Source organism: Choloepus didactylus, chromosome 1 (assembly GCF_015220235.1).
Source record: "Choloepus didactylus isolate mChoDid1 chromosome 1, mChoDid1.pri, whole genome shotgun sequence".
Lineage (NCBI taxonomy): Eukaryota > Metazoa > Chordata > Mammalia > Pilosa > Megalonychidae > Choloepus > Choloepus didactylus.
This window is the reverse complement of record NC_051307.1, coordinates 97,168,114-97,181,067: the sequence shown is the minus strand read 5'-3', so window position 1 is coordinate 97,181,067 and position 12,954 is coordinate 97,168,114. Positions and strand designations below refer to the sequence as shown.

Below are 12,954 nucleotides of genomic sequence, written 5' to 3'. Positions count from 1 at the left end.
GACACAGTGGCAGTGGGGATGGAACGAAGGGAAAGATATTCAATAGGCAGAATTAGCAGGATAGCCAATCAATATTCCAGACTGCTTACAAAATGCTAGGTACACCATGAAATACTCCTAAATAATGCTATCCCCAAAGGACAGCTCTACATAAGTTACAATGAAAATGGCAATCCTTGAATTTGAAATCCAAATTTATACCTGAAAGGAAATGTGATGTTGCTAATGCCATTTGACTTCGGGGGTGAGGGGAATATGAGTGGGAAAAGGAGTGCTGGTTATTGTGAGCCACGATACTCTGACCAAATTACTGCCTAGTCTCTTAGTTCCAATTATCAGAAAAAAAAGTGAGTAGATTATTTGGGAAAAATAAAATATCTGTCAAATAGCAGGCACTCAATAAATATTTAAGAAATAAAATAAAAATAACTCCAAAGCATTACAAATAAAAACATACAAAATTACAGTAAGATAATCCATTTTAGGCAATGATCAACATAGAACAAAAGACAACTAGATAATGGAAAAATGGACTTTTATCTCAATCACCTAAAACAAATACTTCATTATGTACACCTGCATACCTTCAGTAAATATTTACTAAATACCCAACTATGTGCAAATCATTGTACATGACATATAAACAAAAATGAAATGTTACTGAAAAAATCTAGAAAAACCGTTTATAAACCTTACCTGTTAATATTCTGTACTTTATGCCATGTTAGTTTTGACTCCAATTTTCTGTGTGCAAGAGCAATCACTCGGAAGCCCTGTTTAGTGTAATCTTCTAGAACGTTCTCAAAATCAGCAGGAACTTAAAAAAAAAAAAAAAAAAGTAAGTTGCATCATTAGAATTGCTAATAAAAGCTTATAGGACCAAACTCCACTTTGTCTAGTTTATGGATGGATGTGTAGAAAAGTAGGGGAAGCAAACAAACAGATAAAGGTACCCAGTGTTCTTTTTTACTTCAATTGCTCTTTTTCACTCTAATTATTATTCTTGTTATTTTTGTGTGTGTGCTAATGAAGGTGTCAGGGATTGATTTAGGTGATGAATGTACAACTATGTAATGGTACTGTAAACAATCGAAAGTACAATTTGTTTTGTATGACTGCGTGGTATGTGAATATATCTCAATAAAATGATGATTTAAAAAAAAAAAAAAAACACACACACACAAAAAAAAAAAAACAAAAAAAAAAAAAACAGATGGGCCTGATGGAGAAAAGCAGGCAGTGCAAGAAAGACTAAACTACATGTTTAGGAAACTTCACATGGCAAGCAAAGTCAACTGTGGGGACCTTAGGAAAGTGAAAAAATTAAAAGAATACAGTTCAAAGGAAATTGAGTTAGTGGAAGACCACGTATTCAGCAAAGTGAGCTGTCCCTTGCAACTTCTCAAACATTCATTAAACCTACAAAATCACATGACTGGATATCTTGTGAAAGAGAGTGACGGAGGTTGGACCAAAGACCAGATCTAATGTGGGACAAAAACAAGATGGCCAGTACAAATTCAGAAGTAGAGACAAAGAAAATTAAAAGAAAGTAAGGTAACAAAAATGGATATAGACTTTAATCTCACCCAAACTTTGGAAATTGGGTCAAACAGCTTTACGTTTATATTTCAGAGGGAAACTCCTCATCAATACCTAGATTATATCTCTAAATCACAAGACGAGCCTTTTGCAGTAATTAGGCTTACTTGTACTATAGGGTCTGATATGTAATAAAGGGTAAACTTGGTCAATTATTCAAAAAAAAAAAAAAAAAAAAAAAAGCTTATACAAATATCAGAATTCAAAGCCTAGTTATTTCCTTACCTGTTTCAGGTTTACAAAGACTGCCAATGACCTCAGGTGCTCCTTTCATGTAGGCATCCATTTTCTTATCCCCTAGTACCCTTGCAACTACACTCATACGTTGCAAAGCGGAAGAGAAGGGGAACTGGCGAACAATTCCAATCTCATAAATAGCCTATATAGTTCCAAAAGATGTACAAATTACTATTCCTTAAGAATAAAAACAAATACACTTATGGAAGAAGTAAACATTCTTCACTTACTGGAAGTTCAAACAGCTCCTAAAATCAAAACATAACAAAAAAAGAATAAAGAAATAGATCTGATTAAGTCTCTCTCTCTCTCTCACTCTCTTCACAAAAGATTATTTGGAGAGTACCAAGAAAAACTTTGGTTACTGCAAAAAGCAGGGATGCTTCAAGATTCCCTTTCTACCACTTTTCATTTTTAAAAAGTATGTTCTTGAATATTTTCAAATTTATTGATATTCTGAAAATATTAACACAATAAATGCTAAAATAAACTAAGGGAACAAATTAATAAAGAATTCACCTAAAATGAACGCTTTCACTATTCTTTTTATATCTAGGCATGCAGATGCAATTTAAAAGGATTAACCACTATGTACATACATCACAAGGCACTAATCTGCTCAGTAAATAGAAAAAGTAAGGGTACAGCAAATTAAATCTTGATGCTCTACAAAGAATTCCTGCAACACATCTTTCTGATAACTGCAGCTAAAATGCCACTATCTGCAAAACAGTTAAACAAAGGACATGTGATGCCCTTTCGTAGCAAGGTTTAAAAATGACAATAACTGTTGAGCATCAACAGTACCCAGCTTAAACTTAATTCTCACCATTTCCTGGTTTGCTACTGGTGTAGATTCAGGAAGCAGTTGTTTTGGAGGACGAACCACAGTGGGCATAATTCGATTATGAAGTGCTGTTTCCTCTTCAGTTGCTTCTTCCAGAATCTGAATAGAAAATATGCAATACATTGTTTTATAAAATTCAATTAACTGGTTCCATTTCCAAATGGAACATTATGGCCAATTTTTTTTTTATCTTCATTTTATTGAGATATATTCACATACCACGCAGTCATACAAAACAAATCGTACTTTCGATTGTTTACAGTACCATTACATAGTTGTACATTCATCACCTAAATCAATCCCTGACACCTTCATTAGCACACACACAAAAATAACAAGAATAATAATTAGAGTGAAAAAGAGCAATTGAAGTAAAAAAGAACACTGGGTACCTTTGTCTGTTTGTTTCCTTCCCTGATTTTCCTACTCATCCATCCATAAACTAGACAAAGTGGAGTGTGGTCCTTATGGCTTTCCCAGTCCCATTGTCACCCCTCATAAGCTACATTTTTATACAACTGTCTTCGAGATTCATGGGTTCTGGGTTGTAATTTGATAGTTTCAGGTATCCACCACCAGCTACCCCAATTCTTTAGAACCTAAAAAGGGTTGTCTAAAGTGTGCATAAGAGTGCCCACCAGAGTGACCTCTCGGCTCCTTTTGGAATCTCTTTGCCACTCAAGCTTATTTCATTTCCTTTCACATCCCCCTTTTGGTCAAGAAGATGTTCTCCGTCCCACGATGCCAGGGAATGGCCAATTTTAATGAATTAAAAATGAACACTACTAGATCACTAATATAAGTAAAACAAAGGTAAACAAAGCTAGTTACACATAACTAGCTTTTATGGGGGAGGAGAGACAGAGGATAGAAGTGGAGTAAAGAAACAGAGAAAAACTTGCTACTAAAGCTACTGGGTTTATAGACTAGTTCTACAAGAAACAGAAAGTCCTTGCAGCTCTAAAAATTTTCAGTCTATCATTCAGGGATTTCTTTCTGCTCTCAGGAGAGAATTCAAAAGTACATGGAGCTCAGAGATATGGTCAGCAGAACCACTGGGATGAGAATAGACTGGGGTGCAAAGATGTGAACTTAAGTGTTTCAGCTTGAGCACTTTATCTAGTTAAGATGCTACTATACTAACCCCTTAAAATTTATTTTAAAAACACTTTTTTTGGATGAAAAATTTCAAACAAAACTCTCTATTAAACCCACAAACTAATCTGACTCTATAAAAGGAGGAATTATTCAATAGAAAAATGAGGAAGTGGGGAGGTGTCCAATTAGCCAATTTTACACAAATCTAAGACACCTTTCTTTTTCATATTTTATCATCTCTAAATCTGGAATGCATCTTATATGGCACACATAATCACATCAAATAAGTTGTACCTGGCTATGTGAAACTTTCTGGTAAGCACAGCCATCAACACAAAGTCAACAAAACACACTATTATACAAACTTAGCATTTTAAATAAACACCACAAACAGAACACCAAATCTATTAAAAATCTATTCACTGAGAGAGAAGCTTTGGAAAACAAAAATGAATGTATCAACCTGGCTAGGTTATGGTTTCCAGACTGTTTGGTCAATTAAGCACTGGCCTGATTATTACTATGAGGGTATTTTGTACATGGATCTAAATCATTAATCAGTTGATTTCATCTATAGCTGGCTACAACTACCTTCAACAAAGGAGGCTGCCTTCAGCAGTAAGAGGACATTCTTCATCTAATCAGCTGGAGGTCTTAAACGGGAGAACTGAGGATTCTGGCAGTCAGAATTTCTCTCTCTACTTCAGCCAGCCCACTTCTGCTGGGGAATTCACTGTCACCTTCGTATTAGAGTTTCCAACTTGTGACCTGCCCTACGGAATTAGGACTTGACAATCCCCATGCACACATGAGTTCAATTACTATAATAAATCCCTTAATATTTAGCTATATCCTGTTGGCTCTGTTTTTCTAGAGAACTCTGATTAATACACAGCCCTATTTTACTTCTCTCTCTACAAATAAAGTGGGTCCTCCTTTTGGACAAGTATTTATTTAAGGTTTTCTGATCAAGGTGGCAGACTGAGCACTTATACACTCATCTAACTTTCTCACATTCAAAATATTAACAAAATACAAAAGAGAAATAAACCCATAAAACCAAAAAGAAAGGAAGGCAGGGGAATGGGATTATGAATATGGAGAACAAAAAGAAAAAGTAATCCAGAATAAATATAAAAAAGACCTACAAGAGAGGTGGGGACAAAATAACTAATCTAAGCAAAAAAATAAACAAACCAAATAAAACAAAACCAGGGTGTCCTTCTCTAGAGATATGAACTACCTATCTGAAAGAAATAAGGACTGGTAATATGACAGGTACACCCTAGAGTAAAGCCCTACTCATGTAGGCATGGTGCAAGTGGGTTGGGGCAGACTAATTTTGAAACTGCTCATCTGAAACTGAAGATACCTTGACATACATCAAGACTGTGACAGCCAGCATAACTTGGCAAAAACTGGAGAGGCCAATGACTGTTACTAAATGTACAAATATAAAAATGTTTTCGCACGTGGGAGAGCAAATGAATGTCAACCATGCAGAGCGTTGGAAAAGGGATGGTATTTGGGAAAAAAAATAATCAAAGCAAACTGGAGTCTACAGTCAACAGTAATATTGTAATATGCTTCCATTAAATGTAACAAAGGCAATATACCAATGCTAAGTGTGCATGAGAGGGGGACAAAGAGGAGGAATATGGGATTTTTGGTAGTGGTGTTGTTTTCTGTCCTACTATATTGTATTGTATGACATGTTATTTTTCTTTTTATCATCTTTTTTATTATTCACTAAAAAAAAAAACTTTTTTTTTGTAGTAATCAATATGTTCAAGTGCTGATTGCGGTGATAAATGTATAACTTTATGATGGTACCATGAACAACTGACTGTACACTGTGAATAAATGTATGGTATGTGAATATAATTCTATACATACATATATATCACACAGTATATATATATATCCTGTATATATATACATACATATGTGAATATAATTCTATACATACATATATATCACACAGTATATATACACACAGGAATATAAATATATAGGAATAAATATATAATCCTGTATATATTAGGAAAAAATATATACAGGAGTAAAAGTGTTGGAGAAAACATGGAGAGACAGATGTACCTATCTATTGTTGATGAGCAGGCAGAATGATGTAGCCTTTCTGAAGGTCAGTGTGGTGGTTCCACAAAAAGCTAAGTATGTGGGGGCCATAAGGTCCTGCAACCTCATTACAGGGTATGTCATTGGAAGATCTGAGAGCAGAGAAGTGAATGGACATCTGCACACTGGTGTTCATGGAGGCAGTATTCATGATTTGCAATGGGTGAAGGTGGCCTAAGGGTACACAGACTGAGGAACAGAATGGTGAACTGTGGTGTATGCATACAATGGAATACTGAGCAACTACAAGGAGTGAAGCTGTGAGAAACGCAAGGAGGTGAATGGATCCTATATACAGCATTTGAGTGGAGTATGCCAGAAACAAAGGCAAACTCTATAATGCCTCACCAAGATGGACTAACTACAATGTGTACACTCAGAAATGAATCTTAGAACACAGTCTAAGAGAGGAACGATTATAATGGTCCCTAGATTGTAAGCTCTTACAGCAGTCAAATCTATTCCTGAATTGTAATGGCTATCTCCAAACTTTGAGATGCTGATCCCTTAGTGTATAACCTGATTGGTCTCTGGAACAATGGGTATCCCTGGGACACCTGAAACTCAGAGCTAGAGCTTGGTAGATACGAATGTCAGTATTAGCGCTACAGCAACTGTTTAAAAAAAAAAAAAAAGCTGCAATAGAGCCCAGACTTCAATTAGTGAAAAGCAGATCTGGTTAAGAACTAGGGCAAACCTGGCCAAAGGGTAAAGGTCGAAACTGACTATGTTTTAAAACTTCAACTTCCATGTGAGACCAAGGGAAGAGAGGTCTATCTGGTACAGGATCTATATTTTCTAAACAGTGTAACTCTACAGTTGGTTTGTTCTTACACCACAATTACATGGAACTTTGAATAGGAAGTGAGATACGGTAGGTAAGTATAGGTTAGAGTGAAATAGTGACACATTCCAAAGTAATTTGGGCAGGGAATAAAAATATGTTTACAGGGCCCCCCTGAGGAGCTGGGAGAAGGTGTGGAAGTGTTGGACTTCCTCACCTGGACTGATGCCGATGTTGTCACAAACATCAGGAGTGATGGTTTGGTGTGCTGAGCCCTCTATTATGGGACTTGCCCTTATGAAGCTCATTGCTGCAGAGGAAAGGCTAAACTTGCATATAATTGTGCCTAAGAGTCTCCCCGAGTGCCTCTTTGTTGCTCAGATGTGGCCCTCTCTCTCTCTCTAACTGAGCAACCTCAGCAGGTGAACACACTGCCCTCCCCCTTACGTGGGACCCAACTCCCAGGAGTGTAAATCTCCCTGGCAATGAAGGATATGACTCCCAGGGACAAATCTGAACCTGGCACCGTGGGAATGAGAATATCTTCTTGACCAAAAGGGGTATGCGAAATGAGACAAAATAGTTCCAGTGGCTAAGAGATTTCAAATGGAGTCGAGAGGTCACTCTGATGGACATTCTTATGCACCATATAGATAATACCTCTTAGGTTTCAATGTATTGGAATAGCTAGAAGTAAATACCTGAACCTATCAAATTCCAACCCAGCAGTCTGGACTCCTGAAGACGATTGTATAACAATGTAGATTCCAAGGGGTGACAGTATGATTGTAAAAACCTTGTGGATCACACTTCCTTTACCTAGTGTATGGATGGAAAGTAGAAACATGGGGACAAAAACTAAATGAAAAATAGGGTGGGATGGGGGGGATGATTTGGGTGTTCTTTTTTACTCTTATTTTTTATTCTTATTCTGATTCTTTCTGATGTAAGGAAAATGTTCAGAAATAGATTGTGGTGAATCCATAACTATAGGAGGATCATACTGTGAACAGTTGATTGTACACCACGGATGACTGTATAGTATGTGAATATATTTCAATAAAACTGAATTAAAAAAAAAAAAAAAGATTGTGACAGCTAGCCTCTCTACTCAGGGGAGACATTTCTCAAGAAAACAAACTACATACATATGGTGAGGATAAAAACCTCATTGCAGCTACCCAGAATTATCAAGGTAAACTTTCACTTTAAATGAACTTATCATCAAGATGTATACAGAAAACCAGAAGCATGAAGGAGAATGACCAAGCATGGAAAAACAAAAAACTGACCCCAGAGAAAACAAGAAATTCAGAAGCCAAAAGGGAATTTATGAACAAATTGCTAACTGCTTCTACAAAAAAAGAACTGAGTGCTGTGAAATGTTAACAACCACAGAACATAAACATTTAGAAATTAAACTGCCAATGGCAAAAATGATTGAAGGAAGTTATAAAGAAACAAAACTAAAAACCTGTGTGTGTGTCTGTAGGAACACAGGGAAAGTAGAAGATGGCTACAAAAGAACACTAAATACACATGACTACATTATACTTTTTGCCTATGCCAACAAACTGTGCCACTTAAAATCATCTTAATGACTTCTGGTCTACAGCTACAAGTTGCTGATTTCTAAAATGTCTTACAAACATGAAGCAGGTTATGCTCAATTAAAGGAGTCATTTTAACCAAAAAAAGATACTTTTTACACAACTATACATATTTCTCCAGTAATGTGATATCCTCAGAAAGTACACAATTAGTTCCCCTAATAGTACAAGATAAACTGCCATCAGAACACCTAGCAGAAACAAATCTTCCACAAGCTAAATTCAATTTTTCCTATATTTTCCTAAAGGCTATGAGATGACCACTCAAGGAGGCAGAAAAAATATAGACCGATAGATAGACAGACACGCAAACATATACACACACCTCCTATTTGTCTCACATTGCAACAACAACAAAAAAATACATTCTACTTACACTTTAAAATTAGCAAACTTACCCATCCAATGGCTTCAAACATTTTCAAATCAAGAGGATCACCAGAAAGCACTCCTTCAATTTTTGTAAGTGAATGGCAAGTAGCCATACAAGCAACAAACTGAGATCTCACCAACATTTCATTGCAAACATTTTCTTCTGGCATAAGGAAACTAAATAGAAAATGCACTGAATTAGATTCACAAATTTTAAAAGTCAAGACACTATTCTAACAGGCTTTTTAAGGTTTTCTAATTAAAAAAAAAAAAGTTCACATTTCTGCATGTATTAATTTTCAATATAATTTGGCATTCAAAAAATTTTCTTCTGTGAAAGTTATATATGCCTAAAATAAACTACTATCTAAGACTCTAAATAACTAAGCCAGACATAATACCACTGAAAATATGAGCGCTAAGTAATAATTAAGACTCCTGCTTCTGGACCTATGGCAGATTAGAATACCTAAAAACGTTTGTAAGAACACAAAAAAGATGCATAAAAAATAATCTTTAAAATGCAAAGCTGGGCTCATAAGAAAGGGAAATCTTCTAGTGCCAGAAATAGATGGAAAGAACAGAGGGGTAGTGAATCTGAGCCAATACTCTGACTGGGGGATAAGGAAGAAGGGAGGGGACCATCTCAGTATGCAAAGGACTTGGAAGACAAAGATCTAATCCGATACAAACTGGGGAGCTGGAACTGGGAGACTCTATCACCCAATTAAGCCAGCTCTTGAAGAGCTAACCCCTAAAAAAGGGACAGATTAGGAAATAAATTTACCCATGGACCCAAAGGCACAAATAAGAATAAACTTGTCTCTTTTTTCCCCTGACCCAAAGTTCATGAAAATAGCTAGTATCTACATAATATTTACCATTTATCAGGTACTATTTAAACAGCTTTACATACATTGACTTTTCATTCTCATACTACAGGAAGGTGTTTTATTCTCATTTTATAGATGAGAAAAAAGGAGAGTGGCTAAATTACTTTCCCAAGATTGCACAGCCCGTAAGTTGCAGGGCAAGGATTAAACACAGGAGGTTTGAACCACTATGCTACAAAGGATGGGTTTGGGTTTGACCAAAAGCTATTGCCTGATCCAGAACCCTTAAGTTAATAAAGTAACATTAAAGCTTGTCTGGCACCACTGATAACCCTGGTGCTCCTGGCCAAGCAGTCAAAACTTTAATTTTAGAGAGGAGCTCCTACAACATAGGCACAATGAGTCTCACAGAAAAATCCTACTAAGGACGATAAGTTCGTAATTTTAAATTACCCTAGGAAACAATTCACCAGGAGAGTTAACAGATATACCAAAGCCATAATTAGAATTCCATACATTTGAGGTGATAGAATGGCTGTCTGAAAGGATGCAAAACAGGCATCTCTACATTAAAGACTCAAAAACAGAACAAGACACCATGGGGGAGGGGGAGGGGAATTAGGCAAAAAAAACACACACAAATAAAATTTCTTGTCCAATATAAGGTTATTTTCAGATGAAGAAAAAACAAAGAATAAAAAAGGCCATCATGGAAGAGAAAGAGGCTGAAAATTTTCCTGGTTTATAAAAAAACATGAATCCTTAGACTCAAGAAACAAAATGAGGACTGTACGAACAAAATGATCATGGTTAATTACAGAAATCAAGGATAAAGAAACAATTTTGAAGCAATCAGAGAGAAAGTCTTAGTCTCTTTAAGAATAAGACTTCTCAATAGCAAAAACAAAAGGATCCAGAGAAAAGGATTAACCCCTGCAAAGTGCTGAGAGAACACAATTGTCAAATCTATGCAGTCACCCCAACATTCAAGAATAACAGTAAAACAAAGAACTACTAATAAATGCAGTTACAGAAGAAGGCAATTTAATCCAAAGGAACTGGATACAAGAAGCAGTAAAAGCTAGCAAAGATAATCATAAACCTAAATAAATCTAAGCATGCAGATTGTATAAAACCAAAATCATAATCACAAAATACAATGTAACAAATAAATATAAAAATGGATAGAAATAAGCAAAGTATTCCAAGGTTCCTTTCTTAATTTGTTTGGAAGGCAGTAAAAACACTCATGAACTCTAGACTCTAACTATGAACATAAATAAAGGACAAGTAAAAGATTAGGATGTACAAATTCTGAGAAAATGAGAGAAAACATGAGAAAGAATAGATGACAGGCTGTGTGTGTGTGTGTTATGGAAGAGGGATAGTAGAAATAATCTCAAATATATCCGAAATCACAATAAATGTGAACACAGTGATATAGAAACACTTAAAAGTAAACATATGGAAAAAAATACACTAGGCAAACAAAGCAAAAGAAAGCTTGTGTGTAGCTATGTAAATATCAGACAAAATAGATTTAACACACCGTACAATGTTATATACTGTATTTGCTAGATGTACCAATTTTGAAATTACATGAACTAAACAATACAGCTTCAAACTACATAAAGCAAAATCCAACAGATTTTTGAGACGGAAAAATAACAAAAATACAACCATAGTAATAAAACTTCTGTGACTCAAAAGACAACAAAAACAAAATAAGACAACTAGCCACAGACTGGTACAATACTTTTGCAATGCATAGCATTGAAAAAGATTACCATCCAGACTTGTAACAAATAAGTAATACCGACAACACAGTGGAAAAATTAGGATATGAACAGACAATACACAGAAGAATGCTAAATGACCCTCTCTTCAAAAATGTGAAAAGATGCTCAACTTTATCAGTAATGAGGAAAATATAAATAAAGCCACAATGGAATATCATTTCATCTCCAACCAACTGGCAAAAATTAGACATCCGACAATAAGTTTGGCAAGGATGTTGAGCGACAGGATCTTGTATCCACTAATAAGAAAGTGTGTACATTAGCAACACCTCTTAGAGAACAACTAGGCAATGCCTAGTAAAGTTGAAGATATGCATGTGCTGTGACCCAGCATTTCCACTTTTAGAGATAAAACATATTGAAACTTGACCTCATGTTCACATGGAGTTGTGTACATGAATTTTAACTGCAGCAACTATTCGTAAAAGTTAAGGAACAAAAGAAGAAAAAAACTAAACTGTCCCTCAGTAGAGGATAGATATTTTGCTTTAATCATATAACTAAATATTATATAGCAGTTAAATTAATAAGTTAGATCTACACCTATTAACATGGAAAAATCTTGAAAATAATGTTAAGGGGGAAAAAGGCAGAAAAAATACATACAGTGTATCACTCACGTAAATTTGTAAAATAATGCAAAACAACCTATCTTATTTATAGATAAAAATATAGTGAAAACATAAAAACATGCAAAAATAATAAAATAATTTTAGCAATATCTGTAGTATTTTAAATCTTTTAAGAAATCTGAAGCAAATATGGTAATATATCAACCATTTAATCTCAGAGGTGAGTACATCATTGACTATTATATTACTCTCTGGATATAAATTAAACAATAGTGTCAAGTCTAATCCTTACCGTGTATTTTCCACTCGTTGAATACCCCAAAGATCTAAACCATCTTCGGTAAGAGTTCCGGTCTAAAAAAAAAAAAAACACACACACACACACATCAAGCATGGGTAATGCCCCATATCAGTGAAACTATGCCACATACACACAATGAAGTACTGAACAGCTGTAAAAGATAAAAAAAAAAAATCAGAAACGAATGTGCTGCTACAAAATGACTTCCAGGATATATTTTTAAAGTGAAAAAAAAGTACAGTACTGTACTTACCACATGCTACCTTCTCTTTGTAAGAGAAGGGGGTAAAATATGTGTACAACAGTGTATGTATGTGCTTAGATTAGCAAAAGCACAAGAAGGATGTTTTGATTCGTTGATTCAAAGAAAGAAGCACCAATCAACCTATCTATCAATCAATAAAGGATGCCTATAAAAGAGGGAGGGACTATGGGACATCAAGAAGAACCAGTCAGCCAAATCCAGGATGTAAATGACATGATCTCTTGAACAAAATGTTGGGGTGAGGGATGAGAAAAGGCAACTATCACAGATTAACTAAAACCAATGCAATCCTTATTGGATTCTGATAGAAAAAAGTAACTGTAGGAGAGAACCTAAGATGGCGGCTAGGTGAGACAGGGCAAAAAAACACCTCCGTGAAAAATACTAGATAAAAGCCAGAAAGTGACCCAGAACACCAGTTCCAGCAATGCACCAGACAGACAAGGTCTGCTAAATCCACAGGGACCGTGCATTTGGTGAAACGGGGAGTCTGCA

At 35.5% G+C, this 12,954-nt stretch overlaps 1 protein-coding gene across 7 annotated transcripts in view; it reads right to left on the bottom strand.

Annotated features, from left to right (window-relative positions):
- The window catches only part of ATP13A3 (ATPase 13A3), a 91,093-nt gene that overhangs the window by 36,474 nt on the left and 41,665 nt on the right, over positions 1-12,954 (bottom strand). For all 7 annotated transcript variants that reach the window (XM_037838019.1, XM_037838053.1, XM_037838036.1 and 4 more), the window contains 6 exons: positions 12,186-12,247; positions 8,716-8,866; positions 2,669-2,785; positions 2,070-2,087; positions 1,828-1,981; positions 697-817 (listed from right to left, as the gene is read on the bottom strand). In XM_037838019.1, the coding sequence (XP_037693947.1) occupies positions 697-817; positions 1,828-1,981; positions 2,070-2,087; positions 2,669-2,785; positions 8,716-8,866; positions 12,186-12,247 (623 nt within the window). The remainder of the gene's footprint in view (positions 1-696; positions 818-1,827; positions 1,982-2,069; positions 2,088-2,668; positions 2,786-8,715; positions 8,867-12,185; positions 12,248-12,954) is intronic.